This window comes from Antedon mediterranea, chromosome 9 (assembly GCF_964355755.1).
Source record: "Antedon mediterranea chromosome 9, ecAntMedi1.1, whole genome shotgun sequence".
Taxonomy (NCBI): domain Eukaryota; kingdom Metazoa; phylum Echinodermata; class Crinoidea; order Comatulida; family Antedonidae; genus Antedon; species Antedon mediterranea.
Window position 1 is genome coordinate 7,893,458 of NC_092678.1, and position 14,098 is coordinate 7,907,555.

The 14,098-nt window shown below is 33.0% G+C and overlaps 2 protein-coding genes and 1 long non-coding RNA gene across 3 annotated transcripts; all 3 read right to left on the reverse strand.

Annotated features, from left to right (window-relative positions):
* Positions 1 to 3,129: 3,129 nt before the first annotated feature.
* Positions 3,130 to 5,292, reverse strand: LOC140058544 (thialysine N-epsilon-acetyltransferase-like). Its single transcript, XM_072104204.1, has 3 exons — positions 5,189 to 5,292; positions 4,843 to 4,883; positions 3,130 to 3,628 (listed from the first exon to the last, which is right to left on the reverse strand). The coding sequence occupies exons 1-3, from the start codon at positions 5,220 to 5,222 to the stop codon at positions 3,458 to 3,460; spliced, it is 246 nt and encodes an 81-aa protein (XP_071960305.1). The 5' UTR covers positions 5,223 to 5,292; the 3' UTR covers positions 3,130 to 3,457.
* A 2,003-nt stretch (positions 5,293 to 7,295) lies between these two features.
* Positions 7,296 to 8,436, reverse strand: LOC140058131 (G-protein coupled receptor GRL101-like). The gene is made up of 2 exons (XM_072103687.1): positions 8,423 to 8,436; positions 7,296 to 8,322 (listed from the first exon to the last, which is right to left on the reverse strand). The coding sequence occupies exons 1-2, from the start codon at positions 8,434 to 8,436 to the stop codon at positions 7,296 to 7,298; spliced, it is 1,041 nt and encodes a 346-aa protein (XP_071959788.1).
* A 538-nt stretch (positions 8,437 to 8,974) lies between these two features.
* On the reverse strand, positions 8,975 to 10,718 carry LOC140058404 (uncharacterized). The gene is made up of 3 exons (XR_011847003.1): positions 10,705 to 10,718; positions 10,095 to 10,169; positions 8,975 to 9,036 (listed from the first exon to the last, which is right to left on the reverse strand). It is a non-coding gene; the product is annotated as an uncharacterized lncRNA (long non-coding RNA).
* Between the last annotated feature and the right edge of the window lie 3,380 nt (positions 10,719 to 14,098).

Genomic DNA, 14,098 nt, shown 5'->3' on the forward strand with positions numbered 1-14,098 from the left:
ACCCGAGATAGACTTTATCAAGCTAAGATACGAGTTAGAGAGGCCTTAAAGACTAGTGCTCAAAGACAGAAACAGGGGTACGATAAACTTTCTAAAAAACCTGGTTTGGACGTTGGACAATTTGTTTGGATGTTCGAACAGACAAAACGAAAGGGATTGGCCCCCAAGTTAGAATGCAGATGGAAGGGACCATGCTTAATTGTCAACGCTTTAACCGAAGTGACATACCGGATAAGGCTGAGTCCCGGAGGGCGTGAACGTGTGGTTTATTGCGATATGCTGAAACCATATGAGGGACATCTCATCAGGGGGTGGGGGCAAGAATTGGAACCAACAATTGAACAAGAATTGGAGCCAACAATGGAACAAGAATCGGAACCAACAATTGAGCCAGAATTTGAACCAGCAACCAGGCCAGTAATTGAACCAGAACTTGGACTTGAACCAGAAATTGAACCAGAGACCAATCCCGCATTTGAACCCGAGACGGATGTATTCCGCCGAAACCCCAGACGGGCCAGGCGTAAGCCTAAACGATTTTGTACTACTGATAGCCATTTGTTTTTTTGTTCAACAGATCCTGACCGTAGATCTAACGGTAAACCGGCTGCAGCACCGGCAGAAAAGAAAGGACATCAGTGCGAAGTCTGTAAGGGGATATTCAAGACGGCTGAGAAGCTGCACAGTCACTTGAAAATAACCCATAGTTTTAAGAGACGGGAGCCTGAACCTCAGTCCCTGCCGGGTGATGCGGATGTATTGACGCTCTCTTCGGGATCACAGTGTCTAATAGACTCGGTCCTGAGTGACCCCCCACAGCCTAAAGTGAAAGTGAGGAGGCTTAGTGGTGGAAAGCCGTCATACCTTAGCTTGGAGCAGAGGAAGCAATTGACAGAGCCAATTGACACAGAGTCTTCTGATCAAGGGTCCGCCTTGCATCCAGGGCTGATGAGCAGAGTGAGAGAAGTAAAAAATAATTAAGGTAATGAATTATTCATGATTTCTGCCCACGTTCGTCCTGGAACAAAAAAACGCCCCCGGGCCATGTGAGAGAGTCGATTCAGAGCACTGGACCTGAACGGACGCATGAGCCTCCTTCTCATATTGTTGTACTATACCTGTAATTTTTATACTTTTTTTTTTTTTTTTTTTTTTTTTTTTTTTTTTATTTCATTTCATCACATACATAATACAAAATTAATATATAAAGGCAACGTAACAATTAAAACGATATAATACTAGTAAGTAAATAGTAATTTTTATACTTTGTCTTGTGGATATTTCATTGATTTACTTCGATTATGAAGGGTGAGTTTTAAATAAAGCAATTGGAACCGGATTTATTGTGTAGTCTTTTATTTGATTATTTTGACGTAGACCAACTAGATAAGTCGGTGGGACACACCTGCTGCCGAACCCGGAGGTTCTTAACGTGACCTAATCTAAAAACGTTACAATACTTTTGCATCTACACACCAGTTCAACCTCCTGAGCGGCCACCTCCCACTTTCAAAAGCTTGTTTATTCTTCGTATCTAATTAATTAGTGCATTTGATACCTCCTGTAAGCGGCTATACCCCCGGTAAGCAGCCACGGCGTCAGCCACTTTTTTTTTAAATTTTAGTACAAATTAGATTTTTGTATGGTAATATTATATATTAATTATTATATTACAGTAGCTTTATTTCGAAGCGGTTTTAAATATATTTCTGTGAAGAACATTCCTGTGTTTTTTAGATGCTATGAGAAAACTACACAGATTTTGACTGACCAATTTGTCTGAAAATCATAAATAATAATAAACCACCCGATCATAAACAATAAAATACAATTAGCTGGAGAATATAGGGAAGAAGCCTGTTGCGTTAAGAATGCCGAAAAATATTGTGCATAGCCATAATACGTGATTTTGGCCCTCTATCGTCAGAACCTCCCGTAAGCGGTCACCTCGCGTAACTTGAAATCGCTGCTGTAAGTATTAGACTTCACAGTCACTCAGCATTACCGCCGAGCAGGTGAATGTTTTTAAATTGGATTCTGCAGCAGAAGCAAAAAAGAAAAAAATATATCCCAAAATACAGTACCTGCAGTACTTCATGATTCATGATTTTCATGACAAACGTCATATAATATTAGATGACTACCATTTGCGGTTTTGGTAGTTATCCTATGTTCTTCCATACCGCATTGTCAAAATGAGGAAAATAAATATTTCATCAGCGGCACACTAATGATGAATTTGTGTATGGACTGAACGTTATCAATATGCACCATTATTTGGAAAGGACTGTTTAGTAAAAATGTTAATGTAAGTATTTCTCTATCGCCTCCTGATTTTTACCTATTTCTGGTTGGTTTAAAGCAGCTACTGTAGGCCAGATTTTTATTAGTTTTCTTTTATAAAGATAAAAGATCCATCAAAATAAACCCATTCATTCACCTATAGTTATTAATAACGCGAGTTTTATCTAAACCATCTATGGTAATTTGGTTTTTATAAATATTTTTGTCTGAAAAACTTTCAGTATCTTCTAAATACATGATAAGTCAATCTAGTCAAGTTTTAGTTTAAACAATGTTTTGAGTTAAGTACTCCATTAACATGGTTAAAGTTGTCTCACATTGTTTGAAACATGAAAAGAAATCTGATTTTATCAATAAAGTAAAATTAAATAATATTTGTTGAATCTAAGTATTTCATTTTTGTTTTGGAATTTATAAATGTGACAGCTAATTCGTAAACTCCCATTGGTGACAATAGGACCAACTTTTACTTTCAAAACTTACAATATTAATACTGGAAATGAATGTTTCATGAGGACTGCTTCTAAAAGCAAAATCTATACGTGACTACGACCTATGACAGACAATTTTGAAAGACTTGATTTGGTATTTTATACAGGATAAGAAAAATGGCAGCCATTTTGAAGTATATTTTAAATCTTGGATTTTTAAAAGTTGAACAATTTATTTTTTAAACATCTCCAGTTATTTTCTTGCAAAACATATGTTTTAATGACTATAGTTGAACAAGCATTTGCCAAAATCGGATGCTTTAATACTGATATTTGGGTAAAATTGAGAGAAAACGGGTATTTTAGTTATCTGCAAATTAGCAATTTTTCTTCCTTTTCTCCATTTTTGATATGTTGTTCAGATGGGTCTTACTGTTAGGAAGCACACCAAAAATAAATTCTTTTATAATTTTGTCTAGGTCAAACCGTAGTTTTACCGGACTAATGAAAGGTCTTTCACACCTTTTCCAGTCTGGTGTGGCAAATTAAACCATGTCTCAATGTTTCATTTTCACGACGAAAACGCGATCAGTGCGTAGTCACATGTCTCGTGTAAACGAATCATGCATGGAAAGCAGCCAGATGATGAAAAGACATTAGGCCTACAATATTACATTATTATACTAATATTTTAAAATGAAAATTGTGTTTAAATAAAAAAATTAAGAATTAGTCACAAAGGTTAACAATTGAGGCTTAGACATTGTGTACATATGCCAGTCCTCAGTTGCTGTTAAATCTATTGAGTTGGTTGTTTTATACATATTAATTGCCGGTTTATTCCAACCCAGCACTGCCCACTGCATTCTCTGGCAACCTTTCTCTAAACCAATCTGAAAAAATAAGAATGTTGTTATATGAGTTAGAAATTATATTATCTATGTATATTTTGCAGTCAGGCTTGCTCTATGTGTGTGTGTGTCAGACTGAGAATGAAACACAAATATAGATGATATAATGATTTGGATAAATATTTATTCTGAAAAGACCCGTGAGCACGGATCACGGTAAAATATAAAATATACCTAATGGGATAAGTGATTAAGTAGAAAATACTGGGATGCTACAAAAGCCAATGGATGCCACTGAAATGGCATCCAGCAGCCCAGCAAGTGAGGCGTGGTATCGGGACTTTTCAGAACAAAAAATATGTTGAGCTATAATGCGCACAATAACGATTATAATGCGCCTACAAGTGTAGAGCGCGTAATGACACTGGTGGTCTATTTGGTATAAAATACTTTAGACAATAAAAGCTACAATGCGCCTACAAGTGTAGAGCACGCAATGACACTGGTGGTGTCTGTTATAAAATAATTCAGACAATAACACTATAATTCGCCTACAAACATAGAGCGCGTAATGACACCGGTGGGCTATTTGATATAAACTAGGTCAAGATAAAGTCATTAACAATATGAGAAAGCTGCTGCTGTGCTGACGCATAAAGATCTCATGTGGCCTGACCCATGTCATTTGATTCTACGTCTACTATAATGATGTTTGGTTTATTTATTACTCGCTCAAACAGTATGGGTAGGTCAGAAATGTGTATACCCTGTTTGCCTACAATAACCACATCAGTGTATCTGTCAGATAAATGAAAATCCATTACGGGTCTGTGAAATCCAAGGAGGTGTCTCATGCTCGCCTCTAGCCCGTGTTTGAGGGTAAATGAGTCCGCCAAACCGCTGAACTATGGCCTATAATTGCCCCCACTTATGTTTGGCGGCAATGTTTCTGCCTTGGGCGTAGCCATAATGGTGGTCAATCAGTCAGAATATAATGTATAAATATATATTTCTGTAAATCAATTTCTAAGATACTTTATTAGTCTACTTATACCCTACGGCAAACAGTAAGTGTTAAAGTAAAATTTGTGACGAAAAACTATTGTCGGGTATAACTTAAAAAGTGAAAAAAAGAATTAAACTTTAAGAACCTGAGCACAAGCGTGCGTTGCGGCTAGCGATGATTTAGAAAAGGGTGAAATGTTATTTATTTAAATTAATTATTCACGTTTTCAGTTATTTTTTGACATAATTACCTCAGCAACCCTTCTCATCAAAATTCTTCCATAACCTCTTCCTATAAAATTTAAGCAAAGAATAACATTGATATTTTCTTTTTTGGTGACATGCTATTGACTTTTATTGAAATTTGGTTTATATTACCAGAAAGCATTTTTTAAATATTAAAACCATTTTTTTGGTTTTGGTTGTATTTCAACTAAGAATGTTCAGTTTCCGCAGAGAAAAATAATAATAACATAGTTAGAAATACACATCACTTTAATTTTTACCGATTGCAAACCAATCAAAATCTTTGGATGCATTCAGATACATTAAAGGTCAGTTACTAGTAGGTCATAGGTCAGTTAGTAGGTCATTTACCTCTGAACTCTTTCATGATATACAGGTCTTCCATATAAACCACCTTCCCCTTCCAAGTACTGTATGTAGAAGAAAACACTGTAACCAATTACTTCAAATGTCTCTACTTCTGGTCTTTTATATTCCGCTACTATGCAAGACACAATGCTTCATGGCTCAAATATATCCTTCTGTAGACCTGAAAAAAACAAGAGTTTTAACAAGTTCAATAAACATCTCACCGGAAAGCTACATTTCAGAAGACAAGTGTGCAAGTGGGCGTTTATAGATAGATAGAAAGATAGATAGATAGATCTGCGTCGTTGATACTAAATTGGATCTTCCTAATGTGTACATTACAGCAGGGTCATACTATAAGTTGGTTCCAGTCTGTGCGTAAGACCCAGTAGTCATATAATGGTAGTTCATCCAGTGATCAAATTACAAGTTATGGGCACTCAGTCTTAGTGGTCAAATTATTGTCCATGGGTTAGTTCCAGTGGTCAAATCAATGTGCAAGTAAATTGAACAAGTAAATCTCAGTAGAATATTGATTCTTATGGTAAATTCCTTCATGAAAAAAATATTTGAAAACTCTCCAGCTTAAAGATGTATTGTCCTTTTGACTACTAATTAAAAAAAAAATAAAAAATAACAGATTTCGAAAAAAGGTGGATCATTTTGAAGTATTATAATAGTTATTAACTATCACCAAAAATATGTTGAAAAAAAAATCATTTAACTGAAATACAGACGTTTTTTGTTAAAAAAATAACTTTGACTTGTTGCTTTTGGCTTGAATTTTCGACTTAAAAGTGAATAACTCTAATATTACTTTGATATGGCTAATTTAAATTTAGAATATTTTGACCTTCATTTTTGTGTATTTCAAGGGACAATGCATCTTTAAATAGTGTACATGTAATAATGTTTAATCTGTAAATAAGCATACATTCTTAGTTTGGGGTTTCTACTGGCTTGAAATTTCCTAAATATGACCCCAATCTCCAACCCCCCCCCCCCTGGGTCAAAACGCCCAGAGCCAAAATGGTCCTGGGATGAAATGTTTCTAATTCATTAACATACTACTCTACTCCCCAAAAAGTTGATTTTTAAGTTGTTGTGGCCAAGGATCGGTGATTCATTCTAGGCATCAAGTAATTTGAAAAAAGATATTGAGATTATGGTTAAAAAGTGCAAGATTTTAGTTCAGTGGCATGAGAGCTTGCAGTTGGGTAAAATTGAAAGCCTCACTAATCCGTACTGGACTGCTTTATTCTAGTAATGTTACAATAGTGTACCCTATTACCTACACCTACAGTACTCCTTATTTTGTATATTTAATGTAATGTGCAGTATACCTTCAGTAGTGTTTTCAACTTGATCTTCTGAATTTTCAAACACTGCCAATTCCACAATCATCTTCATCATCGGAGCGCAATCCTCCGGTCTTGCATCTCGTATACGGAAGTTGCCATCTTCCATTTTCCTGCTACTGTACTACTTCTTTTTTATATATAGGATATCAGAATGTTTGTAAATGTTAACAATGCATGACAGCATTAGACATTGAATTTCATTATGCTATTTCTATGCTCTTACAGGAAGATAAACTGAAACAATATTTATTTCGCTTACCTGATAACTAACGAACTCCTGATTTTACAGAATAATGCAAAATATTTAACAATAATTTACAACTATTAATGAATAAATTAGTTTGAATCTATGAAACATCCACATATCAATAATGAAATTACAAATAATATATAATATAATCATGAAAAAAATAAATTGAATGAATTATATACTAAAATCTTGACAATTATAAAAAAAATTACCAAAATACATTGATGAATAATTTAAATGGACATATAAATATACTGAAATCTTATTAAAATTATCAAACTACATTGATGAATTCATTAAATATTCTACAATCTTGACATAAATAAATTCTTTTTTAGCGCAAACAAAAATAGGAATTGTACAAGAAAATGCTTTTAAATGATATTAGTAAAAAGTTTACAGGTCTACAGTAGATACAAATGTGATTAAAACAAGATCAAAGCACAGAGTTGTTAATTGAAACTCTCTGATCAAAGATTGAATTCAATAAATAGCCAAATTACAATGTATTAAGTGAAATCTGTACAGGTGCCGGTTGACGCACTTTGCACTTAAACATATAAGCAATTGTGTAAAGATACGGATTGACTGAGGAGTTAATGGGTATGATGAATGTCGCTGCCCAAACATATATTTCATCAGGAATCGTCATCCAACCCGTCTCGGAACCAATTGCCATTACTATAATCGGGGCCCAGCAACAGAAATCAGTGAAAACTATCAGGCCTAGTTTTCTCGCCATTTTTAACTGTTCTTTTCTCTGCTGTCTTCTGTTGACAGTGGCCTCCGATCTCTTCACTGACAAGAACATTGTCAGATAACTAAGTACAATTACAAAAAAGCCGACGCCATTAAAGGCAACAAAAATGGCAACAGCATACTCCCAACCAGGCCACCGACTTCTGGTTAAAGGTAGTGCAAGGTACACACTTTCCTTTCCATAATAATTGTCACCAAAATACGATAAGTTTAATTCATTGGCTGTCACTGGAAGAAAACTCAGCACAATCCAGAATAGCCATCCGAAGCTGATAATGATTCGACATTTTGTACGATTGAGGCGTTTCGTATTAAATGGATTAAAAATGTTAATAGCTCGATCCACACTAAGCAGCATCAGTGTAAACACTGAACATTGCCCAGAGAGTGTAGAAATAGCCCCTGCAAAACTGCAAAGGACACTATTTCTCCAAACTCTGGAAACCTTTCCGTATCTTCCTCTGTAATGTATATCCACACTGGCAATGATGATCAGGTAGACTACCATCAGCAGGTCAGACACGGCGAGGTTGGTGATAAGTGTGGTTTGGACTTTGTTAACATTGTTAATATCATTATCTTTTTTAAACTTTCGTGAAACGATAACAACAACATTCCCAATAACCGAAGATAACCCGATAATCATCATCAACACACGGAGAAGTTCATTTTTTAGCAAGTCTTCACACGATGCAAATGCATTTGAAGGCTCGCAGACATCGATGGCGCCAACGAGGCAACAGAGACTAGAGTATTCCGAGTTGTACCTAAAAGAATCAAATATAGCAACATAATAAGTGCCAAGTTATTATTTTGTTCTTTCTTAAAAGAAAATGTTATTATATTTTGAGAAATTTTTAACAATACTCAAGAACCAACATTCTCAAGGTTTGAAATTTGTGCACATTTTTTAGTCACCCACCTGCATTCTTGAAATACCCACACGCAACTAATTCAAGTTTATGTATCTCCCTTTTCTTTTCCAGTCCTGCACTGCGACTAGATTAACAGAATGCTCATGTGACTTAAGCACAAATTTAGTGGCGCATTTGTGAATTTAAAAAACATGCACAATTAAATTTTGAAAAACAAGACAGATCTTTATCATCGTAAGTTTCCACAATCATCATGTTGATTGTATAACTAGTCAGTGTGGTAACATGTGACTTAAGCACACATTTAGTGGTGCATTTGTGAATTTAAAAAACATGCAAAATTAAATTTTGAAAAACAAGACAGATCTTTATCATTGTAAGTTTCCACAATCATCATGTTGATTGTATAACTAGTCAGTGTGGTAACCGTCTTTCACAGATGGTTTTGGGATTAGTAAAATATTTTTTTTTTATAAATTAATTTATTTTTTACAAGGGAGTTACTTGGGTTGCCCAAATTTTGATAAATCATTACTTACAATTCGTTTAAGCTTATCAATTGTTGAAAGGTCCCTGTAAACCTGTAACTTGTTACCTTTTAAGTTTCTAAAAAAAACCAATAAATTCAAACTCAATAAGTTTGTTTTCACACTTTTTAATTCCTTCATTACTTAATATATGATGTACATATTAATATTTTAATACTATTCAGAGCGAATAATAATTTAGATTTGTGTGGGTGAACAACACAAAATAGGTTAAAGCTAAACTATCAAACTTTATGTGAAAACAATTTGATGTGTCCATGTGGACACGATTATGTCATATTACTACCATTATTTGGGCACATGACACATTTTGTTCTTGAACTAGTTTGATAGTGTAGACAGAGTTTTAGTTTTTGGTAGCTTCAGTAGTTTGAAAGGTGTTTTGTCACATGACCATGTAAAGATAACTAACACTATTGCTTAATATAAATCAAAGAGCTGTATAGGCAGGATATAGAAAAAAATCAAGATCAAGTAAGTTAAAACTGCCTCAATATAAGTTTATTTTTACGACATGTTTCGGGCATAGCGAAGAGAATTGTAACAAATGATAACATATATAACTCACAAAATTACATAATAAAACAAATCAGCCAATCAAAGATGTTAACAAAACAAAAGGCATAGTTATAAATGCACGCCTCCAAAAGCTTTGGGGTACAAAGCAGAAATGGTTGCTTATAAAGCAGGAAATTTAAACAAAGATAAAAACTTCAAGTGTGAATTTTGTTAATATGTGAATGTCTCTGGCAAAATTAATGTTTAAAAGATCTAAATTGTACATTTATGCCGGTAGGGGCAAGAGTGCCAAGCTTTACAATTATCCTTTCTTCTATAATTCTACTATTGCTTAATAGTTACACATTGCTCTGATAAGCATGTAATGGACTAATGTGTTCTCAGGTGTGCATCTACTGTATGATATATGGAATGGGGAACATTATTGAATTTAGTGGTAAATCACACGCACCAATATTGTTAAAAATAATTCAACTGAGGCAGTCAAAGGGGAATTTTCCCCTGATCCTGATACAAACCAAGTCATCGTAATTATGTGTTGTGGACATTCAGGAAGGCAACAGCATGCAAATTATATATTACATAATGTTAACTTACAAAATTAAAAGTGATGAAGCAAAAGAAGAGAATGCCTCGGGATCTATGGTAGTTATAGCGTTGTTATCTAAGTGCCTGTTAAAAAGATGAATAAATAGACAATTAATTATATAATTGTTTATAGAAAAATATGTTTTGTTTAAAGATGTAATTGTCCCCTATATCAGTCTTTGAATAGGCCATTTTGTAATTTTAATAAAGTTATTCACTTCTGTAGGAAAAAAAAGTGAAATAAAAAAAATAATGTTTTCATTTATAAAAAGACAAAGTTTTTTTTGCTTAATATATATATATATTTTTTTTTTGGTCAAAGTGAATTTAAATATTTATGTGACAATTAAAAGAATTTTTTATATAATTTGTTTGATTCAGTATTATGGTAAGATTACATTCTTTTTTTAGTGACAAAAAATATCTTGGAATCAAAATGATCACAATATAATTCATGTTGTTCATTGTAATTCCATTGACTGACACTGGTGTTTACTCAATGTTTGTTAGGGCAGTCCATATGACATTCAATATTAATTTGGAATAATTTGACATTTAGAATGCTTCTACAACCACAATCAATTTCTTTTGAAATTAGAATGTATTGAAAAATACTCACAGTTCCGTCAAGGATTCAAAACCGGCAAATGCATAGGCCTCCAATGTACTTATTTGGTTACCGTCCAACCACCTTAAATGATAAATAATGCACAGTATGGTCTTGCTAGTTTGGGCTTGAGCAGTTAATTAAGTTGTAAATTATCTATTAATTTAATATAAACACTGCATTTACCCCTTTTATTTTTATTTTCAGGTTAAAGTTTTTATAAGTTCCATTTCCATTTACAGCTTTGTTGGCAACCAAAACCACTACGCTAAGTAGTCTTAAGCTTTACTTGCCCACCCTGTAAATGTTAGCCTTTATGCTAGAGAATATTAACCTTTTATAGTAAAAAAGTGTTATTTCAGGCAAGTCGACCAGTGGCTCCAGGTTCATCATCTCTCATTAAAATTCAATTACACTTTGTTACAAGATCACATTATAAAATGATAAACCGTCATGCATGTTTATTGTACAATGTAGTGATTTGGGATCAATTGGTGGGATATTATACTCACAGTTCTGTCAATGCTCTCAAACCATTAAATACATTTGCTGGCAATTTCCTTATTTGGTTATTGTCCAACCCCCTACAATAAAGAATACACAGTGAAAAGAAATTAAAATATCCAAGAAATTGTGTCCGCTTTACTTTTCATAACATGACTTTATTCAGATATGGTCCATAATACAGTTCTAACTTCCTGTGGACACCACTTGTAAATGGACACCTCACAACTACAACACATTTTTATTCAATATAGTGCATTGGTACGTACCATTTTAGGGAAGAGTGAAATTACCATTTTAGGGAAATTTAGATAAATAAATAGACAATCAAATAATTATTCGTTTATTGAAAAAAATATATTTTGTTTAAAGATGTAATGTCCCCTATTCAAATCAGACTTTGAATAGGCCATTTTGATATTTTAATAAAGTTATTCACTTCTGTAGGGAAATGCAGACAATGTATCTTTAAGATTAGATTACGATTTAAAATGTTGAGAGTAACAAGCATTCCTGCTTAAAACTATGGTAGTTATTATAGGTAGTAGTAAAAGTAGTAGTAGTAGTAGTTATTAGAGGTAATGATGAAAGAAAAGTCTATCTGGAGCTGACTACACCATAGACCAAAAATAATTTATAGTAATTAAAATCATATAATTTGTTTGATTCAGTATTATGGTAAAATTTCTTTCTTTTCTATTGACAAAAAAATATCTTGGAATCAATAATCAATTATAATTAATGTTGTTCATTCTCATTCCATCGACTGACACTGGTGTTTACACAATGTTTGTTAGGGCAGTCTATATGACATTCAGTATTAACAGGAATAATTATAATAACCACAATTAAGTAAATTGCAAATTATCTATTGAGTTCTACATCTTATATAATTTTTGGGTTTGCCACCATTCCCAGTCCGAGTTTCCAAATACCCATTTTTTTCAGCCCTAGCAAACTTTAACCTTCCGAATGGTAACTGTTTCTAATGCTTGCTTGTTTTGTGCTGCTCCTAAAGGAACGGCACAAAAAGAAGCCCATCTCAAAATTTAGCATATCTCGAAAAGAAGCCCACCTAAAAATCCTAAAACAAGAAACCGCAATTTCCTTCTTTTCAAGGTTTTATGGTAATCTGTTAATTCTACATGCATGATTTAATTTAGTGAAATAATATAAATTTGTAAACGTAGCAAATAGTATGAAAAAACTCACAGGTCTGTCAATGCTAACAAACCATTAAATACACTGGCTGTCAATGTACTGATTTGGTTACCATCCAACCTCCAACCTCCTACAAAGGAAAAAGAATGAACAGTATAATAAAATTACAATATTAAAAAAGGTTGATTTTTTCCTAATATGGTAATACAGTATACAGTTGAAACTCCCAAACACATCCCATTAAGACACTAGTTTAAGACCTGAATGATTTTCCTATTTAGCAGCACATCCAAACACAAACACACCTCCCATAGGCTCAGACAATTTTTGACAATAAGGGGGTTTTCATGTATTTATAATCCTGTAACCGGTTACCTAAATACTTTTTGACAGTGAATATAATTTTGATAGAAATACTGAAAATGATATTACTGGACCTCCTGAAATGCCTCCCTAAGTCAAGTATCATTTATTGTCATTTGTTTTAAGAAAAAAAACATAGAAAATTCTGCTTGCTCTGTTGTCGGAGCACAATATCCAATGGACACTCAACACGAACTCAAAAACAAAAACATTATTGTTGGTAGTTTTAAATGTAATCAAATAGTAATTATTAAATGAATTTAAAACAATTCCTCTATAGGATCATTACATTAAAATTTGCATACTGTTAGAAAATTGCATCTAATACATTATTTTATTCTGGTACAAGAATTCAATTTACATTTAACTATAATATAATAAGGAATTCATAATTACAAATTAAGAGACGTTTACTACATAACGTTAAAATAAAAATTTAATGACAAAAAAGATCAACGTTTCGGAACCATTCTAAAGAACAAATGAGTAAAATTAACAACATCTATCTTTTTCTCATTAAATATTATTTTAAAATATATAATTTAAAAAGATAATTATAAAAGTATTATGAACTAGATAAAACACTTACAGTGTTGTCAATGCTTTCAAACCATTAAATGCATTAGCTGACAATGTACTGATTTTGTGAGCATTCAAACGTCTTCAAAATAAAATGATTCATAGTAATTAAAATCATATGTATCCAAGTTGTTTGATACTGTATGATTGTAAATTTTCATTAAAAAAATGTATTGACAAAAGAGATCTTTGAATCAAATTTTCATGTATATAAACAATAATATAATTCGTGTTGTTAGTTGTAAATTGATTGGCACCGGTGTTACAGCAATGTTAGGGCAGTCTATGACATACAGTATCAACTGGAATAATTAGAATAGTTCTAAAACAAAAATAAATATAATTTCTTTTAAAAATAAGGAAGTTTATAAAAGTATAAATACTCACAGTTCTGTCAATGATTCCAAACCGGCAAATGCATAGGCTTCCAATGTGTGTATTTGGTTACCGTCCAACCACCTTAAATGATAAATAATGCACAGTATGGTATTGCTAGTTTGGACTTGAGCAGTTAATTAAGTTAGTTGCAAATTATCTAATTATTTAATATAAACACTGCATTTACCCCTTTTATTTTTGTTTCAGGTTAAAGTTTTTATAAGTTCCATTTCCATTTACAGCTTTGTTGGCAACCAAAACCACTGCGCTAATTAGTCTTAAGCTTTACTTGCCCACCCTGTAAATGTTAGCCTTTATGCTAGAGAATATTAACCCTTTTATAGTAAAAATTGTGATTTCAGGCAAGTTGACCAGTGGCTCCAGGTTCATCATCTCTCATTAAAATTCAATTACACTTTGT

Excerpts from the sequence above, each read along its gene's own strand:
- LOC140058544 (XM_072104204.1), bottom strand. The coding sequence starts at position 5,222 with ATGGAAGACCTGTATATCATGAAAGAGTTCAGAG. Across the intron at positions 4,884-5,188 it reads TATCATGAAAGAGTTCAGAG|GAAGAGGTTATGGAAGAATT; the intron begins GTAAATGACCTA and ends TAAATTTTATAG. Across the intron at positions 3,629-4,842 it reads TGATGAGAAGGGTTGCTGAG|ATTGGTTTAGAGAAAGGTTG; the intron begins GTAATTATGTCA and ends TTATTTTTTCAG.